At 44.6% G+C, this 26,178-nt stretch overlaps 2 protein-coding genes across 5 annotated transcripts in view; one reads left to right on the forward strand and one right to left on the reverse strand.

The window, feature by feature from the left end:
* Window positions 1-3,232: 3,232 nt before the first annotated feature.
* On the reverse strand, window positions 3,233-11,267 carry LOC149320687 (uncharacterized). The gene is made up of 5 exons (XM_089504768.1): window positions 11,201-11,267; window positions 8,905-8,997; window positions 7,399-8,160; window positions 6,254-6,374; window positions 3,233-5,748 (listed from the first exon to the last, which is right to left on the reverse strand). The coding sequence occupies exons 3-5, from the start codon at window positions 8,119-8,121 to the stop codon at window positions 4,751-4,753; spliced, it is 1,842 nt and encodes a 613-aa protein (XP_089360894.1). The 5' UTR covers window positions 8,122-8,160; window positions 8,905-8,997; window positions 11,201-11,267; the 3' UTR covers window positions 3,233-4,750.
* LOC149320688 (uncharacterized) overlaps window positions 7,942-26,178 on the forward strand; it is a 36,682-nt gene continuing 18,445 nt past the window's right edge. For 3 of the 4 annotated variants that reach the window (XM_089502940.1, XM_089502958.1, XM_089502965.1), the window contains exon 1: window positions 26,021-26,078. The gene's annotated coding sequence lies outside the window, so the exon portion shown is untranslated. Of the gene's footprint in view, window positions 8,005-13,261; window positions 13,401-20,077; window positions 20,132-26,020; window positions 26,079-26,178 lie in introns of those variants that run through there. The other variant, XM_089502948.1, reaches the window with a different exon arrangement.

Genomic DNA, 26,178 nt, shown 5'->3' on the forward strand with positions numbered 1-26,178 from the left:
GCCATTCCCTGGGCCTCTCTGGAAACCACAACTCCCTTGATTTAAACCCATTCAGATCTTCCTGGCTTTGTGTAAAAGGCTGAACCAAATTAAAACTTTGCAAATTGAACCAAGCTACTTTAAAGTAATCCAGTACTGTCTAGTCCAGGTGAGAGCAAAGTGCAATCTTGGAGCCAATTGGGGGCCTCAGAGGTTGTATCTGCACAGCAGAAACAAGGCAGTTTGAAACCGCTTTAACTGGCATGGCTCCTGGAATGCTGAGATTTGTAGTTTTATGACATATTTAACTTTCTTTGTCAGGGAGCTCTGTTGCCACAACAAACTACAAGTCCCAGGATTCTATAGGGTGGAGCCGTGGCAGTTAAAGTGGTGTTGAACTGCATTAATTCTGCAGTGTAGATGCAGCCTATGTCACTCAGACACGTTTTGTTGTCCTGTGTGCCTTCAAGCCATTTCCGACTTATGGCAACCCTAAGTTGAACTTATCATGGGGTTTTCTTGGCAAGTTTATTCAGAAGGGGGTTTGCATTCACATGCTCCAACTGTCCCACTTTGGCAACCAGCTAGTCCTGTCATCTGACCTTTTCAGCTCTTAAAATGTCCTAGGCTGCCTCTACACTGCAAAATTGATGCAGTTTGACACTGCTTTAACTGCCAGGGCTCAACTATGGAATTCTGGGATTTGTAGTTTTGTGGGATATTTAATCTTCTCTCAAGAGAGCTCTGGGGCTACCACAAACTACAAATCCCAAGATTCCATGGGATGGAGTCAGTGTATTCATGTTGAAAAGTTCTTACTGTCAGGCAAGTAATCTTTGATATTCAATTTCTGTGTTCTCTTCTCCCCCCCTCTGTATTATATACATTCGACAAAGAGAATGCTATATAAGGGATATAGGAAAGCTTAAGTTCAGACTCACAGTGGATTTTATCACACTGGGGCTAATTTCGGCATTAAAGAGAGATTAAAGTGCATTTAAAGCCTCCTGCAAATAAAGTGAAAATGGCGAGTAATTGTGTGAATTATCACACACAATTGCGCAAATAAAGTGATATAGGAAATGCATTGTTTTTCTGAAATTCCGAAAGTAAAAAGATGTGTATTAATGTTTCTTTGTGACCACTTTAATGTCGGGTTTTGTCCGGGATATTTGCAGGATAAACTTCTGATCTCCTTCGTGTGACAAACTCCAATGTCTGTGGTGGGAACAGTTAATCAAAGATGGTGGTGCCCAGTGGGGATATAAGAGGAATAAAGTCTCCCACAAGAAGGCATTTAGGAGATCCCCACATTAATAGCAGAGATGGGATTAAGTGGAAACGCTTCACCGATTACACGCAGCATTTTCCATCTTAGAAAATGCAAGTAAAGACGAAAGATGCTGTACATAGATGAAACTTTGGATGATAAGGAGAAAATGTCTAAGGCCACATCTGGATGGCAAAAATAATCTGGTTTGATACCACTTTAACTGTCCTGGCTCAAGACTATGGGATTGTGGGAAATGTACTGTTGTGGCACAAGAGCTCTACATTTCCCAGAACTCCATAGCCTTGAGACAGGACAGTTAAAGTGGTGTCAAACCAGACTATTTCTGCCGTGTGGAGACAGCCTTTAAGAAAGTTCTCTTTCCTTTTCTCATATTGCTGGAACAGGGTCATCTCCTGAAACTGAATGGTAGGAGATTCTGGATAGAATAAAGGAAATATAAACTGTGGCACTCAGTTATGCCACAGACTTGGAACAATTTCAAAAACAGGGCTCGACAAATACACGGATATTAGATTACCATCACTGGCTTTGTTGTTGCTGTGTGCCTTCAAGTCACTTCCGACCTTAAGGCAAACCTATCATAGGGTTTTCTTGGCACGTTTCTCCAGAGGGGGTTTGCCATCGCCATCCTCTGAGGCTGAGAGTGTGTGACTTACCCAAGGTCATCCAGTGGGTTTACTACTTGTGATTTACTAATTACAATAACTATCCCTCTAAGATCACAGGCAGTATGCATTTCAGTACTGAAGAATACAAGGGCAAGATTTTCTTGTGCTCATGCCATGCTTATGGGTTTTCTGAGACCACTATGTAAACTGACTGCACAAGCCTTTGATCTGAATGCAGAACACCCCACTAAACAATGTCAGCAAACCTGGAAAGGTTGGATTGCTGCATCCAACCATTTCTCCACACCTCCATTACTGAGGCACCAATAGGACAGTTGAAATCCACACTGTAGAAATGCCTGCTGCCCAAAAACTGTTTTTTTCATAAGGCAGGAAACTTGATGTCAAAATTATATCAACTGCACCCTTCCTTTTCTGCAATAAAACCCTAAAGCCTTGTGTCCTTTGGGGCTTGGAGAAATTGCTTTTTGGGCAATAACTTGCAATCTCCCACCCAATGTGTCCAATAGCCAAGGGATTGTGGGTTATCATCCCAAAAATGTAGCCTTTCCAAGATCTACTCTAAGGGTGGCAAAGGAAACTGTATAATACTGAGGTCACTGGTCCCTTTGTCCCAGTATTGTTGACGGTGACTGCAAAAGTCTATAATAGGAGTGGAAATCAAGTAGTCCTCCTGGTGCTATTAGACAGCAATGCCCAGAATTCTTCATTGGTTGGAGCTGCTGGGAATTGCAGTCCAACATCTGAAGGGATATGCAATTCCCATCTGTGCTCTACAACCACTCTGAGTCCTAGTTTTGGGGGTAAAACGGAATAATAATAGTGTGGCCCCTCAACATTTGCTGGGGTTAGGAGTGCAGGATTCCTGTGAAAGTGGAAAACCACAAATAAAAAACAGGGTGCTTTTTTTTAACCTGAGAGAACACTTTTCTAGGAATCTCTAGGTCCTCCTTCCAGCAGAAGCTGACCATAGAATTACACCTGAGGACCTAAAAGTACCTAGAGAAGTATTCCTTCTAGGAATCTCTAGGTCTTCCAGTATGACTTTATGGTCAACCTCTGGCAAAAGTTGACCAAAGAGTTGTGCTGGAGGACCTAGAGATTCCTATAGAGAACATATTAATCAAATCTGTGAATCATCAAAGTTGCAAAAGACAAAGCTGCAAATGTGGAGTGCTGACTGTAATAATTCTTTCCTAGCCCCACTGGGGCTGGACCTGGGACCCTCTGCATGCCAAACAGGTGTTCTACCATCCAGCTATGCTAATCATCTATGGCATCAGGAATCTTCCAAAACAGAAAAGCAACAGGCTTCAGGAGGCACAGAGCATATTTATTTAGGTGGGCAACTGGGTTGGCACTCTCATGAGATTGGTTAAAAGGCTGTCCCTTGCCAACTTCAGTCTATGCAGTGAGGGTGGGAATCTCTTTCCTCTTCAGGCTGTTTGTCAGAAGAAGACACTCCCTCAGAAAGTGGTGGAGTCTCCTTCTTTGGAGGTCGTTAAACAGTCTGGATATGCTTTGATTGAGAGTTCCTGCATGGCAGGAGGTTGGACTGGATAGCCCTTGTGGTCTCTTCCAACTCTATGACTCTATGAGGGCCAAAGTCAATTTCAGAGAAGTTAGAGTGCAGAGGTTGGCACATTCCATCAGTAGGCAGAGACCAAAAATGTGGGATCAAAAAGATGAACATATTTTAGGTGATCAACTTTTCAGAATTAAAAAAAACCCACTCATACAAAAGTTGGGGAGCGAATCAAATGATGGTGATCATAGTAAAGGGGCTGTGACCATGTAAGCAAGTCCAGTGGGCCAGTTTGATCCCAGGACCCACAATTCCTGAACTAAGATTGCCTTCTGCATCTCTTCTCTTATTAGCAATGTTTATTGTTGTTAGATGCCTTCAACTCAATCTCGACTCATGTGGATAAGACATCTCCAAGCTCCTCTGTCCTCAACTGCTCTGCTTAGGTCTTGTAGAGTCAGGCCTGTGGCTTCCCTGACTGAGTCTATCCATCTGGCATGTGGTCTTCCTCTCTTTCTACTGCCTTCTACCTTTTCTAGCATTATTGTCTTTTCTAATGTGTCATGCCTTCTCAATGTAATCATGGCTTCCAGGGAGAGTTCATGCTTGATCTGTTGAAGGACCCATTTGTTTGTCTTTTTAGCTGTCCACAGTATCCTCAACACACAACCGCAGGCCAAAATTTAAACACCAAAGTTTCACCTTTTGATCCCACCATCTTCTCACCAGTGTTCTTCTTCACTTCATGGTTCTTCAGAAACCAAGCAACCTCTCTGTGTATACACACAACCTTCTACCCTAAATATTCAGAACTTGTCAATCATACTAGAAGTCAACCCTCTCCAACAGTTATACATTAGTAAATTACCTCGCAGAGTCGTTTTTAAGAAATACAAGATATCATATAGAAAATGTATTCAGCATTTCAAAGTAATATATGAATGCTGGTTTTTAAAAATTGTTGTTGTGTGCCTTCAAGTTGTTTTCTACTTATGGGGACCCTAGGGTAACCCTATCATAGAGTATTCTTGGCAAATTCTTCAGAAGGGGTTTGCCCATGCCATCTTCTGAGGTTAAGAGAGTGTGACTTGCCCAAGGTCAACCATGGATTTATATAGCCAAGCCAGGATTCAAACCTTGGTCTCCAGAGTCATACTCCAATGCTCAAATCACTACACCACGTTGGCTCTTTAAAAAAAAAAATTAGTCTGGTATTATCTACCAATGCTTTTGGTGTGACTTTCATTACAGTTCTATTACAAGTGAGCTGTCCTCACCCAACTACACCCAGTACCCACCCCTCTAGCTTTCTCTGGAGTCCAGTCATTTCTCTACTTTTCCTTCCATGTGGATTTTCAGATGTGTAATAAGCGTGGAGCGCAGCCGGAAGGACTTCCCACACTTTGAGCACTGATACGGCTTCTCCCCTGTGTGGATTCTCAAATGTCCAGCAAGGAGGGTGCTCCCGCTAAATGTTTTCCCACATTCTAGGCACTGGAACGGTTTGTCTCCCGTGTGAACAGACTGATGTCTGATGAGCTGTTGACTCACAGTGAACCCTTTCCCACATTCCATGCACTTGTAAGGTTTCTCTCCTGTGTGGACTCTCCGGTGCGTAATCACTTGCGAACTGTTACAGAACCGTTTGCCGCACTCTGGACACTGAAAGGGCTTTTCCCCCGTGTGGGCCCTCTCATGCCTTATGAGATCTGAGCTAATGCTGAAACTCTTCCCACAGTATGAACACTTGAATGGCTTGACACCTGTGTGGATCTTCTGGTGGTTCTTGAGGTGCGACCTCTGGCGAAAAGTCTGCCCACATTCTCCACACTTGTAGGGCTTCTCTCCTGAGTGGGTTCGTTCATGCTCAATGAGCTGCGTGGTCACCGGAAAGCCTTTCCCACATTCCTGGCACTGGTAGGGTTTCTCCCCCGTGTGGGTTCTCTGATGGACGACCAGTGTTGACTTTGACCGGAAGCTTCTCCCACAGTGAGAGCACTTATAGGGCTTCTCTCCTGTGTGGACTCTCTCATGGGCCAGCAAACCAGCCCTCCGGCTGAAACTTTTCCCACACATAGTACATGTTGCCTCTTGCTTGCCCCTGGAAGCTTTCTGTGGCTTTGTGGATTCAGTGAAGTAGTTTGAGGCTTCACTGGTCTCTTCTATATCTTTTCCCGGTCTCTCCTCTGATTCAGCCTCATTAAAAGTCACATCTTCCTCGCCTTCTGACAGAGTAGGTGTTCCTTCTCCCTTCCCACCCACTTCCACAGGCTCCAGACATGTCACTTCTGACTCCTCAGTCTCATTTGACTGCTCATCACCTGAGAGAAACAAACCAAGATATTCCATTACGAAGTGAGAAGGTTCCAGGGCTCACCACTGTATGACACCTGCTATGGGGGACCCTCTCATTCCTCCTCACACATAAAGACAACACACTGATGTTCTGAATAGCTTTAGAAGACTGAACCTAGCCACCAATTTAATTTTCCACACTGCATTGAGTAGGATGGTTCTAAGTCAGAGGTTGGAACTTATGGGCTGTGTGGATCCTTCCAAGCCCACCCTCCCAGGCTGTTCATAACCATATGAATAAGTGTTGGTATGTAGTGTGGGAAACAGAGAGGGATGTGATGAATGAGTCAGGGCTGTAAGTCTGTAAATCTGAAAAGGCTGAAATGCTAGGATGCTTATCTCTATAAGCTGCTCAGGGATGAACGTTTTTTTTAAAAGAAATAAATATTATTGCTTTTTTAAAGTAAAGGATATATGTAAATCCTAGTAGAATTTCAAATCATCTAACTCTGAGACAGAAGAAATACTTACCAATATAATTGGCATCCCCCTTGCCCTCCTCATTGACCTCCATATCAGCATTCTTCTCCCCAATCTCTGAGGGAGGTTCTTCAGCTTTACAGGAATTTACTGGCATTTCTGAGTAAACCACCTGAAAAATAGAAACATAGATTCAAAAATTTTGCAAGATCTGTTTGTATTGTGTGACCCAGATTTATTTCCACATGGCTTAACAAATTCCTTTGTGAGAAAATTCCTCATTTACGTTGGTTCTCCCTTTTTGTAAAATGGACATAGCTGTGATCTACCTTATCGGGTTGTTGAGAGAAGATACCTTTATTTTTCCAAGTTATTCTTTTCTGTTAAGAGTGTTCTATTCTTCTTTTATAGATCTGACCTCAAAAGCAAATCTCTCTCTCTCTCCTTCATTCGCTAAGAGCAATTAGGCAAGTGTCAAAAAGAATGGATGCAAAATCAGGACACTGATAAAGAAAATGTGAGTGTCAATATTTATTCATTCACTAAAATATTGTACCACACTTTTTTTTTTGACAAAGCAGGGGCCCCAAGCCAATGGAAAAACCAAAACATTAAATGAAAATTCAGACAACAACCCAGATTAAAACAAAAAGTTAGAAGTTAGAGACCAGGGTTTGAATCCTAGCTTGGCTGTGGAAATCCACTGGGTGACACTGAACAATTCCCATTCTCTCAGCCTCAGAGGGTGGCAATGGCAAACCTCCTCTGAACAAATCTTGCCAAAGAAAACTCTATGATAGGTTCACTTTAGGGTCGCCATAAGTCAGAAATAACTTGAAGGCACACGACAACAACAAAGTGGCCAAAAAGCCAATGTGGTTCAGTGGTTAAAGTGTTGGAATGGAATGGGGGAGAGTGATGTTGTCACTGAGCCATCACACTCATTGGGTTGACTCTGGACTCATCCCCTCTCAGTCTTACTTACCTGACAGGGCGGTTGTTGTTGCTGTGTACCATCAAGTCATTTCCAACTTACAGCAACCTTAAAGTGAACCTATCATGGGTTTTTTTTCAGCCAGATTTGTTGTATTCATTCTCGTGCATATGTGAATAAACACTTGCACCTCCCTGGGGTCCCACCACACATTTTGAGAACCACTGCACTACAAGCAATGCAGGACAGAAACTCGCCTCACCTGTTTGTCCCATTGCTCAGCTTCCTGTTCCCTCCGCAGGAAGTCCTCAGCCAAGGCCACGGCCTCAGCGCAGCTCTCTGGATCATTTTCCTTGACCCATCTGAGCATCTCTGGAGGCAGGATGGCCAGGAACTGCTCCAGAATCAGCAGCTCCAGAATCTCTTCCTTGGTGTGCCTCTCGGGCTTCAGCCACCGGTGGCAAAGGTACCAGAGCTGGCTGCAAACCTCCCGGGGACCCTCCGCCTCCTGGTAGCGGAACTGCCGGAAGTTCAGCCGCTGCTTTTCCATGGTGGTAGCATCCGTACATGAAGGCTCCTCCTTCACGTCTGTGTAGCCTCCTTGGAGGTCCAGGCAGGTGTAGTCAGGTTTGGAATCCCCGCTGGGGCCTTGCGCAAGCTGACTGGGATATGCCAGTCCCTCTGAGGAAGGCAGGGAAGCCTTGACGTCATGCCATGGAGACAGCGTCACCAACTGCGGGTTGCTCCATCCAGAATTTAGCATCAGCAACTTCACAGGGAAATCCCCTTTGCAACTGGGTCGATCCTCATTTTCCCTCCAATTGTTGCCACAGTGAGGTTTATGTGGCCCTTCCACTCTCTCCACAGGGTTGGTATCTGTCAAATCTGATGCCATTCTTTCCATTTCAGCCGGAACTCCATCCTCCACCACTGACTGGAACTGATGATCTTCGGCTGCCAATACTTCTTCTTGCCTGGCGGTCATGGTGTTTTTTTAATGTTGTAAGCCACCCTGAGTCCCAGCCTTGGGAGAAGGATGGGATATAAATAAATAAAAATATAAATAAATAAATAAATAAATAAATAATAATAATAATAAAGCAGGTTTAGCCCAGGCCTACTCCAAACCAAGCCCAGCTTTAGCCCACTCCAAAGTATGCTTAGCCCAGACCTGCTCTAAAGTAGCTTGAGCCAACATTAATCTACTCCAATGCAGGTTTACCCTAGGCATACTCCAAAGCAAACTTATCATTTTATTGTTTTTCCTTCTGTTTGTTTTAAATGGTTAATTTAAGCAGGTATAATTATTATATGTGAGTTGTTATTTTAGTGTAAAATGTTTATGTTTTAAGTTAGAATATTTATTAAGAAGAAGACCAGAGTAAATGTAAGAGTAATTTGAACAAATGTATTAAGAGTTAAGGTAGTTAGGAATTCTTTTGTACTAAAAAATAAACAGATGTTGATAATTTTAGCTAATTTTGTTACAGCTTTTTGCAGTTGGGTGTATTTTTTTGTAGAATGGTTTCTATTCAAATTAAAAAATTCTGTAAAAATTTCCAAAACAAACTTAGTTTGGGCTCACTCCAAAGCAGGCTTAGACCAAGTCCACTCCAAAGCAGGATTAGTCCAGTCCTACGCCAAACCTACTCTGATGCGGGCCTTTCCAAGCCCTGTAACTTGCTGCAAGTAAATTGTTTCACCTCAGGGCAATGACATTTTATTGTCCCAGTGGGATATGAACAAGGAGGGCTTTCACAGTATGTACCTCATGGAGCCTATGGGTCCCAAATCACACAGAAGCAAGGGCTGCCTTGAGACTCTGTGGCTTTAGAAAGGTTCTTCTCTAAGAGGAGGAAGGCTGAAAGGAAATATATGTGAGAATTAAAAACCCAGCAAGAAATCCTAACCGCATCCAAACCCCAGTACAAAGTGAACCTGAAATTTCAAAAATTATTCACAGAATCACTGATTGAGAGGATCCCTAAGAGTCAAAGGCCATTAGTCCACTCCTACCAATGCAGGAAATGGGCCATTCAATCTCATTTTTAAATTTTGTAATGTTTTTGTATCAACCAGTCTTTATTTACAGTCAACAGACCCATCAAGGCATAAATAACTTAGGTCACGTAAATGGAAAGGTTGCATAACATATAAACCAATATAAAATTAGAGATTACGTTAAAAATACATTAAAATACAAAAAGTTAAGAATAAAATTAAGTGGTCAGATTAAATTAGAACACTGGAGGTTTGTTTTGATTATGAAATTATAGGTCTAGGATATAGATCGGTTAATCAGACCCCTTTTTAATAATTCAATCTCTCTAATTTTAACAGCCAGTGAAGAACATTTTGCAACCGACAGGGTAATACTCATGCATTTGTCTTGCAACAACAATTTAATATAAAATTGTTAAATAAAAGATGCCAGGCACAGATGCTGGTGGGAGAAGAGCAGGATATAAACTCAGGGTGGCTTACAACATTAAAAAACACCATACAGTTAAAAACATGCAAAAATAGTATATTAAAATAGAATCTAATTACTACAATAATTAAAACAAATTCAACGCTAAAATCAAGCTTAAAAAGATTAAAATACTTAAAATACATTAAAACAGTTTACTTTTTGGTCTCTCTGTATATACTTTAAAAAAAAACCTCTACATTTGGGAGTATTTGGAGGCAAAATAATTTTCTTGCTTTACTAATAATTATAGTTTTTCCTTCTGTGTTCTTTGTGTGTACTTGTTCCTCATAAAGTGGCAAAACCAGAGCACCCTTACGGCTCAAGTGTTCATCATAGTTGAACTTCATTTTCACAAAAATGTATTTAAAAATAAAAAAAACAATTGGTAATTATTTTCTGATAAAACTGCACTTTTTATTATGGCAGATATGACAACGTTATGCAAAACCGTGTTATACATAAAGTATTTTATGTTCCTAGCATAACAAAGTGACTTTCAGTTTGTAAAAGGTGCTAATAGTGCAGTGGCTTTTTTGCATTTTTTAAAATTAATTTTCTTAAAAAGAAAGGATTTTTTAAATTTAATTTTTATTTATTTATGAGTGACAACATTTCTAACCTACCCCTTGTTCCTAGGACACCATAACATTAAAACAACATGAAGAATTTAAAACAATTCCAGATAAAAACAGTGAATTGATTTAAGTAAGATTGACATTTGGGCTGCAGCCACATTGCAGGAATAATCCAGTTTGAGACCACTTTAATTGCCCTGGATCAATGCAAGGGAATTCTGGGAACTGTAGTTTTGTGAGATATGTTTTGGACTTTAGCTCCCAGAATTCTTGAACACTGGCTGGGGCTTCTGGGTATTGCAGTCCAAAACATTTGGAGGTCCAAAGACTGGGAACCATTGGCTTAGCTCCTTGCACTAGGTGCAAAGTGGCTTGATCCCTGCCTCAAATCTTGGGCAGAGGCAGGTAGGAAATAGTAATAGTAATAATATCATTAAAAAATAATATGTTGAAACTTCTTTTGCACAATTAGTTTCAAGGGTGCTGCAAGATCCCCTTGCATACCAATTAAAACAACAACAACAATAATAATATAATGCTGCTACTTTTGCACAATTAGTCTCAAAGGTACTACAAGATCCCCTTGCATACCAATACAAATAATAATAATAATAATACTGTTACCACTTTTTTCGCAGAATTAGGAAAAAGAAGAAAGAAGAGTCAATGCAAGAGCCTCTGGTGGACTCCACTTCTGCCTGGACAGGTTTGGAAATTGGGATCCATGTTGCAAGCTTTGGAAGCTCCACTGTCTTCTTCATCAGGTAGAAGGGGTTCAAAGGAACAAAATCACACACACCTTTTTAAATCACCTTTTGCCTGATGGAGAAGCCACTAGAGCTTGGGATGCAAAATGTAGCATGCATTTTGGTGCATTCTGGTGTATTTTGGCTAGACCCATAAAGACAGGGCTGTTCTGTGGATTCTAGAGGCTGCTGTACTTTGGATTTGTCCTCCTTGTGTCTCTCTTTTTCCCCTCTGCCTGATATTTTCCCCACTTCACTCCAGGCACTCACCTCTGCAATGCCTCCATGCAGCCAAACCAAGAAAGACCATTTGCTCCAGCAGCAGCCAGGAAGGAGCCTCTGTGCTGCTTTTCCCCGCCTCCACTGCCACCAAAAAAAGAAAATGTGGCTCCTTTCTGGCCCTCCAGACTCTATGAGCTTAACTCCTTGTGTACCACAGTCCCCACCCCCATTTAAATCCCCAATTGCTAGGGTTTAAGCAATGTTGATCAATGCAAACAAAGCACAAACACAAATGCAAAAAGTAGCAGTGCTGAGAAATGTAATATACTGAGTGTAAAAATATGCTTAGGTTTGGGAACTAGGAAATCAATCATAGTTTGGATTCATTGGTATGCAAAGGGAGTTTGTAGCACCTTTCAGATTAATTGTGCAAATGAAATTGTAGCATATTATTAATATTATTATTTGTGTTAATTGGTATGTAAGGGGATCTTGTAGCACTTTTGAGTGTACAAATGAAGTTGTAGAATTTTATTCTTATTATTATTATAATTTGTGTTAATTTTTATGCAAGGAGATCTTGTAGCACCTTTGAGACTAACTGTGCAAAAGAGGTTGTAGCATATTATTATTATTATTATTGTGTTAATTGGTACGCAAGGGAATCTTATAGCAACTTTGAGATTGTGCAAAAGAAGTTGTAGCATACTATTATTAATAATATTATAGTTTGTGTTAATTAATATGCAAGGGGATCTTGTAGCACTTTTGAGACTAATTGGGCAAAAGAAGTTTCAACATATTATTATTATTATTATTATTATTATTTATTACTATTACCTTCTTACCTGCCTCTCCCCAAGATCTGAGGCAGGGATCAAGTCACATTGAATCCCATTTTGGGAGGAAGGCAGGATATAAATATTATAAATAAAATAAATAAAATAATTATTATGTGCCTTCAAATGATTTCTGACTTATGGCAACCCCAAGGTGAACTTGTAATGTTTTTTGGGGGGAGGTTTCTTGCCAAGAGGGGTTGCCACTGCCATTCTATGAAGCTGAGAAAGTGTGACTTGCCCAAGATCACTCACTGAATTTCCATGGCTGAACCAGGATTTGAATTCTGGTCCTCAGAACCGTACAGTAACGCTCAAACTACTATGCCTGGCTAGCAAGGCAGGGTTCAACACAGTTTAAAAGCCCTAAATTAAATCACACTGGAGCATCAGCATCCACACTTAAAGCTGCATAACAACTGGAGCCAGTGTGGCATTGTGGTTTGAGTTCTGGGCTACGATTCTGGAGATCAAGGTTCGATTCCCGCTTGATCGTGAAGCCCACTGGGCAACCTTGGGCAAGTCACACTCTCTCAACCTCAGGCGAAGGCAATGGCAAAGCCCCTCTGAACAAATCTTGCCAAGAAAATAATAGATTTGCTTCAGGATCACCATAGGTCGGAAATGTCTTGAAGGCACGCAACCGCCAACCCCATCAAAAACAACTGAAATGATTAAAAATAAATTTGAATTTGTGAAAGAACAGCATGTGGTGTGGCATTTTTATTGTGCTTTTCAAATTCAACATCCCAAAAATAAAAGCAGCTGTAATATTTTAAAATACATATTTTTCATGGCAGGTCTGTGATCAGTAGTTACTAGGGATTCCCACCTCCCATAATATTTTGTATTAAGTTTTAAAACATATAAAGCAAAATCACAGAATTACACACATAACACAAAAGTCATCGCCCTACAAAACCTAACCTTAAACTAAACTAAATTACCCCAAACTCCCTTGTCCCTCCTACCCAAAATTATAACAATTAACACAATAAAAGTTCTGGGAGGGAGAGATCAAATTAGATGAATGACATTTGATAAGACTATAGTCTCAACATCAGCAAAAGAAAGTGAATTCTAGCATTGCGCATAACTGGAAAAACTTTGAACAAAGTATAAGTAAAATTGCTCTGCTTAGAGAGATCAGCATATTTTAGGAGTATAATTTATTGTCATATGTATTCATTTGGAGGATGCTTATTGCAAAGTGTTACATCTGTAATGGAAAATACACCAAACCTGGTTTTGTTTTTTATTATTATGTTAGGCACACTGCAAGACTCAGCTATGGAATTCTCTGCATGATTCCATTATAAGGAAATACAGGAAAAAGACAAAAGGATCAAGGAAATCCTATTTGGAAAAGAAGTATTTTCTGTTGTTGATCTGCTAGCTCCTGAGATCAGGTAACCCTATACTAGGATTATAGCAATATTTGTGCCAATAAGACTGCTGAGGGGAGGTTTATCCATAACTGGTGTATCATAGAAATTAATAGACTAATGGGGCCATCCAGTCCAACCTCCTGCCATGCAGGAACTCACCATCAAAGCACCCCTCACAGATGGCCATCCAGCCTCTCTTTCAAAACCCCCAAAGAAGGAGACTCCACTCGCCAAGAGTTGTCAAACAGTTCTTACTGTCAGAAGGTCCTCCTAATGTTTAGGTGGACTTTCTATTCCTTTAGTTTGAATCCATTGCTCCGGGTCCTGTTCTCTGGAGCATCAGAAAACAAAGCTTGCTCCCTCCTCAATATGGCACCCCTTTAAGTATTTAAAGAGGGCTATCATATCACCTCTTAACTGTCTCTTCTTCTTCGTGGTCTCTGCGAATCATACAAATGGGTTTCACTGCGCCTGCGCAGTGCTGTTCGGAAACTTCTGGAATCACTAGGCAAAGTTCACTTTGCAACATATAGAAACTTTTTGGCGGTAACCCCGCCCACCCGTTATAAGGCCCCTGCCTTCCCGCTCTTTCCCCAGTTCCTTTTTTCCGCCGCGCTAGCTGCTTCAGGGAACTTCGCTCGCTCTTTAGCTTGATTGGAATCACTGTGTTTTTGACCATTCGTTGTCTCCCGCCCCTGATAACTTCGGACTCTCAGCTTGTTGACCTCGATTTTGGACTTTCCCTCCGCTTTTGTTTCTTCGGAAAGGTCTCCAGCACCTTTCAAAGTGTGACGTTGCGGAGACAAGGTGCATCCGGGAAAGGACCACGATCCGAAGACTTGTCCACTCTGCAAGCCCCTCTCTTCGCAGGCTCGGAAGAATTGTGAGTCCTGGCTGACTTTGGTCATCGACCAGTGCAAGACCCATGGGGGGGCCCCTCTCTTCATCGTCGGCTCCCTCGGCTACGCCGCCTGCTTCTTCTTCCCGGGCCAGCGTGTCCAGCGTGGTGTCTGCCCACCAGTGGTTGAATCGTCCACCACCGCCGATGTGGCCAGTGGTTCATTCAGACCCAGTGCCACCAACAAACCCTCCGAGCGCCCCCACAAAACGTCGGAGACTGAAGGTTTCGAGCCCAGGACAGAGTCCAGGAGGAGGGCGTCCCTGGAGGGCTCGCGCTCGAAGGATCGAGCGGATGTGGCCCGTGGTTCATTCAAACCCAGTGCCACCAACAAACCCTCCAAGCGCCCCCACATAACGTCGGGGACTGAGGGTTCCGAGCCCAAGACGGAGTCCGGGAGGAAGGCATCCCCGGAGGGCTCGCACTCGAAGGATCGAGCGGATGTGGCCCGTGGTTCATTCAAACCCAGCGCCACCAACAGACCCTCCAAGTGCCCCCACATAACGCCGGGGACTGAGGGTTTCGAGCCCAAGGCCAAGTCCGGGATGAAGGCATCCTCGGAGGCTTCGTGCTCGAAGGAACGAGTGGATGCGGAGGCCCTGGCCGTGCCGGTCCCAAGGCCAAGTCCGGGATGAAGGCATCCTCGGAGGCTTCGTGCTCAAAGGAACGAGCGGATGCGGAGGCCCTGGCCGTGCCGGTCCCATCCTCCAAGGCGTCGTCGAAGGCATCATCGAAGGCGTCCCGACACGCCTCCAAGCCGCCCAAGACGGGGGCACCCTGGGTGCCATCAATGAACACCGCACCGGAGGACGAGGGCAGGGCGACCAAGCCTCAGCCTTCAGGGATCATTGTCCTGTCAGACCTGCCAGTCAATCCCTTCCTCCCTCCCCGAGGAGCGGGGCGAGATGCCGGGATCCTCTAAGAAGAGGCACTCTGAGGGGGCTTTGGACGACTCCATGCCCAAGAGGCCCGAATCCACCCGGTACCAGGTGAGTCAGTGGCGTCCTCCAGGGGCGAGGAGCGCGCTTCGCACAAGACGCGCTCTCCAGCCAAAAGGACTCCGACTCCGGTTTCTTCTCGCCCGAGGGAGTCGCCGGCATCGTATGCGGTTTCCACAATCGACTCCCCGCTGCCTTCGACTGTGGAATTTGTCCGCGTCAATGCGGAGATGGCCAGACCTCCATGGAGGGCGTCCTTCCCTCTGACTGTTCACTCAGGCGAGGATGAACCGTCTGATGAGGATCCTTCAGAAGATTCACGAGGCTGAATCTCCGTCTTATGGCCCCTGACAGAGGAAAGCCCCCAGTGTCGCATGCGAGGGCTTCAACATCCGAGCCGTAGCGGCCCGCTCTGGAATCGGCAGCTTTCAGCTTCCGACGCGTCCCCCACGCGAGTCCAGGTGCCGGATCTCCCACTGGCATCAGACACCGCCTCTGAGCCAGAAATCTTGTCATGTTCGGAGGACCCATCAGACGATGAGGCCTCCATCCAGGCTTCTCCTCAGAGGTTGCATCACCTCGAGCCTTCTTTTCCCACCGGTGATGGCCGCTCTTTCAACGAACACATCATCAAGATGCCAGGGTCCCTGGACATTGGGCTTTTCCTCCCCGAGGAGAAAGCTCACGACCCAGTCGAACACAGGGTGCACGGCCGTGTACCGTCCCCGCCATCCATCCCGCTGCTGCCATCCCTGGAGACCTTCGTCAGGCGGCCCTGAGAGGTGCCGGCCTCCTTGGTGAGATCGTCCCGCAGGATTGAATCCCTGTACCAGATCTCTCCATCCAGCGGTTTCTGGTTGACCGGCCACCGCAAACAAAATTCGGCGATAGTCGAAGGGACACAGCAGACCTTCAGATGGCTCCGTGCCGACATGCATGGCTGCATTGATCTGACCTGAACACCAACGTCAGAACAGCTATTGAGGACATGCCACTTCATGGCTCTGGTCTCTGTCACGCTGAGACCGACGAGCGCCTGAACCGCAATTTCAGGATGAAGGCAGCGGCCAAGAACCACGGGATGTCGTCGGCCTCCATCTCGCCCGGCCGGAAGAGACAGCGACCGTGGCAGCCCCAAGGTCGGTCGCATCGGTCTTTCCAGCAAGACCAACAGTCTCAGCAGCAGGACTCCCAGAGGTAGCGTTACCCCTCTCAGTCTTCCTCCTCCTCTGGCCATCGCAACACACACACACACACCCCGGTATCGGAAGTCCTGCCATCAGGATACCGACCGGGGGAAGAAGAGAACCCGAGGGGTTCCTCCGCACTTCGTCTCCCTCCCCTCCGGTTCTCAGACATCTTGAGGCTTTCCCACTACCGCCGGTTCCGGATGGTAACCTTGGCCTCTATTCGGCCTCTACTCCACCAGGGCCGGTGGTTCGCGATATTCGACCTGGGGGAAGCCCACTTCCACATCGGAAGTCGAGAGTCCCACCGGAGATCCCTCGCCTTCGCCGTCGGCTTCACTGCGTACCACTGCAACGTACTTCCCTTCAGCCTAGCCACGGCCCTGAGGGCCCTCACGAAGTGCATGGCTCCAGTGGTGGTATACCTCCATCAGAGGGGTTACAGAGTCTTTCATATCTCGGCGACTGTTGTTGCCGCCAACTCACAGTGGGATTACCAGGAGACAGTCCCATTCGCCTTGCACCCTGGGCGCCCCTTGGCCTGATTGCCTCCGAGGAAAAGCTGCTACACACCAGCCAGGCAGGCTAAGTTCATCGGGGCCATCCCCGACTCTGAAGGATGCTCCAACCTTCCCCCTCCGGACCCTTTCAGGCGTTGGCAGCTTCACTAAGCCTTACATCTCCCACAGAAAGGTGAGACATCCAGGTAGCCCTAGGCCACATGGCGTTGACAACGTTCGTGACGCCGTGAGCAAGGCTTCGCCTCCGCCCCCTTCAGGCCTGTTTCCTCTCGGTCCCCTCAGTCTTCAGACTGATGGAGGACTCCCCGACCAGGTATCTCACGGTACTGAGGCCAATGGCCACTTCTCTGAGATGGTTGTTGGCTTGCTTCAACGTCTCCATCAAAATGCCCTTCCAGCAACCCCAGCCTCAACTGACTTTGACAACAGATGTTCCCCTGGAAGGCTGGGGCGCCCACCTGCTCGACCTTGTTGTCAAGGACAAGTGGTCCGCCCGGGACAAACGTTTCCACATCAACACGTTGGAAATGCTGGAAGCCGACAAGGCGTTGAGGGCATTCAAATCCGCTGTCGCGGACAAGGTGGTCCTCCTGAGAACAGACGGCACCACTGTGATGCATTACATCAACAAGCAGGGAGACTCTAGATCCAGGACCCTGCTCGAGTTCATTCTGTGCGTCTGGAGCTGGTTCATCCAGAGACAGATGCTCCTCTACGCAATTCACCTGCCAGGAGAGGACAGTGACCTGGCGGATTGCCTAACCAGATCTCCTCCGGTGCCACGAGTAGAGGCTCCATCCGGAGATGGTCAGCGACCTGTTCGACCGGTGGGGGACCCCCCAAGTCGATTTCTTCACGACCGAATGGAACAGCCACTGTTCCCAGTTCTGCTCTAGGAGGCGAATTGACGGATCCCTCGGAGCCGCGTTCGCCTTCCTTTGGATGGGAGAGCTGCTCTACGCCTTTCCTCCCTTCCCTCTCATCATCAGGGTGGTGTCCAAGATGACAACGGACCAATCGGATGTGATCCTGATCGCTCCGTGGTAACCGTGGCAGCCCTGGTTCGCGTCTCTTCTCCATCCAAGAGATGCTCCCTCCGCCTCAACTTCCGTCTGGACCTGCTGTCGATCCAGGACGGCCAGATCCTCCACCCGGACATCGAGAGCCTGCCGCTGGTGGTCTGGAGAATCCAGCCCTAGCCTCACTGCCTGATGCGGTGAGGACTGTGACCCTGCCTATGCAGAAACCATACACCCAGCGGTCCTATGCCATTGAGTGGAGGAGGCTTAGCCTCTTCCTTGTAGAGGTTCCTTAGGAGATGTGCCAACCTGCACCCTCTTAGGAGATGTGCCAACCTGCACCCCCTTGGGTCAGTACTGCTACCAGCTGGAAGCCTGGAGGCGGTGCTGTCCGCTCTTCAATCCAAGCCTTTTGAACCGATGGCCACGATGGACTTGAGATTGTTGACTTGGAAGACTGCCTTCCTTGGGGTCATCACCTCCGCCCGCTGTGCGGGCGACCTCTGTGCCTTGCGGAGGGACCAGCCCTTCCTTAAGTTTACAAGGATTAGGTAGTCCTCCGGTCAGACATTACTTTCTTGCCCAAAGTACTGCCTGCTTCCCACATGGGCCAAGACATTGTGTTGCCTACTCCGGCGTCCAGCCTGACTTTGGACGCAGAGTGAAGCCTGCACTCTCTTGATGCCAGGAAGGTTTTTCACTTGGACATAACCGCTGCCTCCAGTCGGTCCGAGAGATCCTCTCTGTGCTACTCGGAACCAATGAAGAGGTTGCCTGTGTCCGCGCAGAGTTTTTTCCAATGGGTGGCTGGTACCATCCGCCTCTGCTATGAACTGTTGGGTAACCACTCCCTGACAGGGCTCGGTCACACTCCACAAGGGCAGTGTCACAATCCTCAGCATCTCTGTCGAGGATTCCCTTAGAGGATGTCTGCAAGACTGTTTGTCTGGTCCCAGCCTCTGACTTTCATAAGGCATTACAGGCTGGACACCAGGGCCATCCTAGACGCAGCTTTCGGGAGGGCTGTGTTGGTCTCAAGGTTGCATTGGTTGCACCACTGATGATGTTTCTTTACAAGGTCATGTAAATTATGCCACTGTTTTTACATTCCTGTTGAATGTTAGTTTGGCACAAATTGCCATGGGATTCGTCTTGCATGACCTTACGTTCCCTTCTCAGGTTCTACAATGTTATGGCTGTGTTGAGGTGTTTGTGCACAAACAAAGACTGACTCTTTTATGGTTCAAGGTTTTTATTGTGTCAATAATATACCTTGGTTACCATAGCTTTGGTTTCAGGACACTCCCTCCGCCGCATACCTAAGCTTGTCAGTCTAAACCCATTTGTATGATTCGCAGAGACCACGAAGAAGAAGGACAGGTTGCTTACCTGTGACGGTATTTCTTCGAGTGGTCATCTGCGAATACATACAAATCCCACCCGCCCATCCCCTCAGTGTCTTGCTCTTATTGGCTCTTTCCATCGCCTGCTTGGCGGAAAAATTGCGGAACTGGGGAAAGAGCGGGAAGGCAGGGGCCTTATAACGGGTGGGCGGGGTTACCGCCAAAAAGTTTCTATATGTTGCAAAGTGAACTTTGCCTAGTGATTCCAGAAGTTTCCGAACAGCACTGCGCAGGCGCAGTGAAACCCATTTGTATGTATTCGCAGATGACTACTCGAAGAAATACCGTCACAGGTAAGCAACCTGTCCTTCTCCAGGCTAAACATCCCCAGCTCCCTAAGTCTCTCCTCATAAGGCATGGTTTCCAGACCCTTCACCATTTTACTCACCCTCCTCTGGACACGCTCCAGCTTCTCAACATCCTTCTTAAATTGTGGTGCCCAGAACTGGACACAGTATTCCAGCTGAGGCCTAACCAAAGCAAAGTGGTACTATTCCTTCCTTTAATAGACACTATGCTCCTATTGATGCAGCCTAGAATTGCATTGGCCTTTTTAGCTGCTGCATCACACTGTTGACTCATGTTCTTGGTAGACTTGTGGTCTACCAGGATTGTTAGATCCCTTTCACATGTACTTGTGCTAAGCCAGGTGTTCCCCTATCCTATACCTATGCACTTACATTTTTCTGCCTAATTCAAACAACTGGAATTAGTTTATGTGTATTTCTGCAGCAAAAGAGAGGCAACCAGAAGAAACCATGGGAGATCTCTGCCTTCGGAAGGCAGGTAAGCAATAATATATACATTGGGCCTTTGGTATCTGCTGGGGTTCAGTCCCAGGACTCCCTGTGGATGCTTAAGTCCCATTTAATACAGTGGTGTAGCCCTTATATAACATAGCAATATCAAGTTGTTGTTTTGTGTATATCCTTCTGGAATATTTTCAGGCCATGGATGGTTGAATCTGTGGCTAAATAATCCATAGATATGGAGAGACAACTGTATACCCAGTTCCAAAACACACTGCAGACATAATCCAGTTTGGGGGATTCTGGGAACTGTAGTTTTGTGAAACATTTACCCTTCTCTGTCCCAGAGCTCTGGTGTCACAATAAACTACAATTCCCAGGATTCCCTAATCCTGACCCAGGGCAGTTATAGTGGTCCCCAACTGGATTATTCCTGCAGTGTGTTTTGGACCTCAGTTACTAGCAACTATACCTCAGAACTAAAATGTTGCAAGACCATAAAAGTAAACAGAAGCATTAGCTGTGATATCCTTCCCTATTTTCTGTAAGCTTAACATATAAAAAAGACAATTAGATTGGCATAACACGCACACGTTACTTGTCTATCACCCAGCCAAGACTGTCCTAAGAAATGGCCTTACCACAATGGCCACATCCTGTGCCTCTAAGAATTTATTTTCTACTGGCAGAAGCCAGGGCTTTAATAAAGGGGTTCAGGGACTACAATCCGCACCAAGTGACACACCAGGTGACACACTGCTACTCAAACATCTGTCTTTTGAAAGAAACAAGATGTGTTCACCAGCTTCCATTTAAAATGTTAAAGAGATGGTGTGAGTCGAGCAAGGCTTAGGGGTTGTGCAGACCGGCATCTTTGGCATCTAGATGACGCAGCACCGAAGGAGCACCGTGGTTACGGCGCCCTTTCCAGGGTGCAACAAAGAGCCACTTTTTGTGGCATCTTTGTGCGCTGTGGAAAGGCCTTATTGCGGCTGTGGCGTGCAGTTGCTGCAGCCACAATCTGGTGAAGACAGAGGCAGCTGCAGGCCGCCTCTTCAGGGACAGTCTGCACAGCCCCTTAATGGGAGGAGAAAGGAGAAGACCCAGGTTAAACAAAAACACAATAATATGTTAAGATTTTAATTTTAAAAAAAGATTTAAATTTTTAATATTATTTTAAAATATTATTTTAAAACATGACATCTTACCAAAGGTTCACTTTAAGCACATGAAACTATTAACATGTCATGGAATTATAGAGTTGGAAGAGACAACAAGGACCATCCAGTCCAACCCCATTCTGCCATGCAGGAAATCACAATCATATCATCCCTGACAGATGGCCATCCAGCCTCTGTTTAAAGACCTCTAAAGAAGGAGACTCCGCCACACTCCGAGGAAGAGTGTTCTACTGTCAAATAGCCCTTACTGTCAGGAAGTTCCTCCTAATGTTGAGGTGGAATCTCTTTTCCTATAGTGTGCATCCATTGTTCCTTGTCCTGTTCTCTGGAGCAACAGAAAACAAGCTTGCTCCCCTCAATATGACATCCCTTCAAGTATTTAAACAGGGATATCATATCACCCCTTAACCTTCTCTTCTCCAGGGTAAACATCCCCAGCTCCCTAAGTCATTCCTTGTAGGGCATAGCTTCCAGACCCGTCACCATTTTAGTCACCCTCCTTTGGACACGCTCCAGTTTCTCAACATCCTTTTTATATTGTGGTGGCCAAAACTGGACATAATATTCCAGGTGGGGCCTGACCAAGGCAGAATAGAGTGAAACTATTACTTCCCTTGATCTTTAGACACTATATTTCTATTGATGCAGCCTAGAATCGCATTGGCCTTTTCAGCTGCCACATCACACTGTTGACTCATGTCCAACTTGTGGTCTACTAAGACTCCTAGATCCTTTTCACACATATTCTCGTTCAGTCAGGTGTCCCACATCCTGTATCTATGCACTTAATTTCTCCGCCCTCAATACTTTAAATTTCTCCATGTTGAAATTCATTTTGTTATCTTTGGCCCAGCTTTCTAATCTGTTAAGGTCATTTTGAATATTGCTCCTGCCTTCTGGGGTATTAGCTATTCTTCCTAATTTGATGTTATCTGCAGATTTGATAAGAGTATGATAAATGTGTGTATGATATTGATATTGTATTGCTCTGAGTTGGTAGACTATGATGGGCACATGTAGAGGATTCGACTCAGTGTCTGGGGATGGAGTGGGGGAGACGGAACTGATGTGTAAAATACCTACCAGTTATCATTATCTTAACCAACAACACCTAGGATTTGTGATGATAACCTGATTGACACATGCATACCCTGAAACGGCCCCAGTTTGGCATGGTCAGTTCTTTGGATTTATTCCTCTGAATTTATTCCTCTGTAGTTCTACATTTTCAGCTGCTTTTAAAATGACGCACACTACATCTGCACTGCAGATATAATCCAGTTCAACACCACTTTAACTGCCATGGCTCAATGCTATGAGATTCTGGGAATAATAATCATAATATTTATTTGTATATTCTCGTTTCCGAATCTGGGACTCAAAGCGGCTTACAATATTAAAACACAGTACAGTTAAAAACCTACAAAAGTGATACATTAAAAGAGACTTAAATTATTAAAGTATTAAAACTAATTGCATGTTAAAATAATTAAATACAGTTTTTAAAAAATGTAAAACTGTTTAAAACACTTTAAAACAGTACAACACCCCAGCCTGTTTTTTAAAAACCTGATCTGTAGGTTTGTGAGATATTTAGCTTTCTCTGTCAGAGAGCTCTGGTGCCACAACAAACTACAAATCCCAGAATTCTATAGCATTGAGCCATGGCAGTTAAAGTGGTGTCAAACTGGATTATTTTTGCAGTGTGAAAGGGGGACAGTTTCTCTCTCTTCCTTCCACTTTCCCCTTTTATCTTTTGCTTACTTCAGTTTCTGAAATTGAGTTCAAACCAGAAAGTAGTTTGCACTTAGTTAACTCTTCAGAGGGGGAGAGGAGAGGACAGGGCTCAGGCAAGAGAAAACCACTGCAGCCATCCCTAGTTTTTTTGCTCTTCATCATTACAGTCAGGTCTCCATCTCCATGGATTCTGCATCCACAAATTCATCCATCTATGGCTTTTAAATATTTTTTAAAATACAAAAATAAAACCCTGAGTTTACCATATATAAGGGACACCATTTTATTACCTCATTATACTTAATGCGACTTGAGCACCCAAGGATTTTGGTATCCATGGCAGTTCCTGGAACCAAATCCCAGCAAATATCAAGGACCCACTGTACAGCTATCCCTCCATATCCATGGATTATTTATGCACAGAATCAAGCATCCATGGTTTGAAAAAAAAATTATATATATAAATTACAAAGAGCAAACCTTGAATTTGCCATTTTATGTAAGGGAAACCATTTTACTATCCATTGTATATAACGTGACTTCAGCATCCATGAATTTTGGTATCCGTGCGTGTCCTGGAACCAAATCCTAGCAGATACCAAAAGCCCATTGTACTAATTTTTTCCATGTTAACAAGACACTGATGTTTCTTAGCCAAGTGTGTCCTCAAATCTGTGGACACATCACCTGTGAATATATTTGAAGGCATGTCTTTGCACATCAGGAATGGGAATCAAGTGGCCCTGTAGAGGTTGCTTGACTGCAGCTCCCAGTATTCCTCATTAGTGGTTAGGGCTGCTGGGAGCTACAATCCAACTACATTTGGATGGCCACAATATCACATCTCTGCCGTACTCACTGGCTGCATTCTCACTATGATTTAAAGTGAATTGCTGATCAGTTTATAATGGCCATCATTCCCATTTGAAACCGGATGCAATCCTAGTGTGATTGGTTTCAATCGTGATGAAGTGAGGGAAACGCAAAAAACTGCTCTTTCCTGACACTAGTTCTTTGGCGGTTCTTTTGAAAATAATCAATTCCGGAGCATGTTCAACACGTGGGAATGATGGATCTGAATCATATCATTTTGGAGGGGAGGGACTAATGGTGTTTACCATCCCTCTCCAGTTTTTGGTAGATCCACCATCCCCCCACTTCTCAGTGCTGCCTTTATGCTTGTGGTGTGCCCTATGGGCACATGATGTAAAAAAATGGATAGAAGATTCGATTGATTGATTTTGGAACTACTTGCAATCAGTGAGGTAAGTAGTTGCAAAACCAATGAATCAAATCTATTGATTAAAAAAAATTAATATAAGATTTGATTCATTAGTTTTGCAACTACCTGCAATTAGCCAGGCGATCTGATGGGAATTCATAGTAAGGCAAGTAGAATGTCCCCGTGCCATACGTGGGCACACTATACACAGTTTCCCGCTTACGCAGAAGCTGTGCGATGATAAAAACAACGGTATGTGCGCCCACACGTGCGTGCACTGCACCACCACTGCATGCATGCACCCCGTTGTTTCCTATGGGGTGTGAGCAAAAGTGGATTTTTCCTTATGCTGTGGGGTCCGGAAGAGATCCCCCGCATAAGAAGATGGCCCACTGTAGTTGAAAAACCAATGAATCAAATCTTCTATCAATTTATTTAATATATATATTATTTAATATATACATAGTTCCCAAGCTGGGCTGCCTGGGCTGCACTTACGTCACTGATGATGCACAGATGATTGACATGCATTTGAAGCGGCGCAAACTAGCGGGGATGATAATTGTGCCAAAAAAGAAGCAATTACAAGGGGATAATGAAAAGATCCGCTTTCATAGTAGGAACAACGGACCTTTTGGAATTGATTTACCAAAATGGAGCGAAGGCAAATCACAAACCGGTTTAAATGTAAGTGGGAATAAGACCATGGCAAATATGGTTTATCAACAGGCATTTTCCACAACAAATGAAGGCTGCTATATCAAGTATACATTGCAATTTTTTATCAGAGAAATGCATCTTATTATAATCTTATTATATCATATATATTCATCTATAAGTCGTCCTCATGTATAAGTCGAGGGCAAGTTTTAAGGTCAAAATTATGGATTTTGATATGAACTGTGGATGTGTCAAGGATAAAATCTAGGCGCATGTAACAAAAGATGATGCAGAGGAAAACAGTGCCAAAGAACTTACAAAATTCTAGCAGGCATAACTATTTGTGCTCAAAATAAAGGCTGGATGGATGAAAGAACAAAGGAATCAGTGATTCCAGGACAGATTATGTTTTTGCCTTTCACTAGCGGATGGTTCCTTTTTTAAAATAAGTGTACAGTACTTGGAGTACCTATATTGACCCGTGGATAAGTCGACTCAGGTTTTTTGAGCCAATTTTTTGACTAGAATTTCTAGACTTATACATGAGTATATACAGTACATCTTGAAACAATCACCATTGCAGAATTGGTCTTTTTTAAATTCTGTTTTGTCTTGGCTGGTTTTATTTTTGTCCTTTTCAAAAAGACTTCTCTCTCTCCACACACTGCGAATAAGGAACAAAACTAGGGCTGTATCCACACTGCAGAAAGAATCCAGTTTGGCATCGCTTTAACGGCCATGGTGTAATGCTATGGGATTCTGGATGTGTTGTTTTGTGAGGCACCAGCATTCTTTGGCAGAGAAGGCTCAATGTCTTACAAACTATAATTGCATAGCATTGAACCGTGGCAATTAAAGCAGTGTCAAACTGGATTGTTTCTGCAGTGCGGATGCAGCCTAGGAATCCTTGTGGGTGAACACCATGCTTTGGCTTGGCCCTCCAAGGGTTAAAGAAAAAGAGCTGCAATGCCCAGAGAGGCTCAGGAAGATGAAAGGGGGAAATCTGTGTTTGTGAGAAAAAAATCAGAGGAGGAGAAAAAAAAGTCAAAGTTCCTTCCTGTGTGAATTTCCATCAAAAGCAGATGAATGGAGGAAGGAGCTGATAAATGGCAAAAATCTGCAATCTGGGAGATGCATCTTGCAGGCCGGCAAGGATGGTGGGTGCAATGATGAGCAAAGCACAGGTAGGAGCCAGTCTTTCTCAATCCTGGAGACTGTGTGCATTCAAAGATCTGGGCTCCAGGCAGAAATGCAACAGGGGAGGGTTTCCTGGAAAAGAGAGAG

This window comes from Sceloporus occidentalis, unplaced genomic scaffold, assembly GCF_023333645.1.
Source record: "Sceloporus occidentalis isolate IW3139 unplaced genomic scaffold, rSceOcc1.0.p SCAF_1, whole genome shotgun sequence".
Taxonomy (NCBI): Eukaryota; Metazoa; Chordata; class Lepidosauria; order Squamata; family Phrynosomatidae; genus Sceloporus; species Sceloporus occidentalis.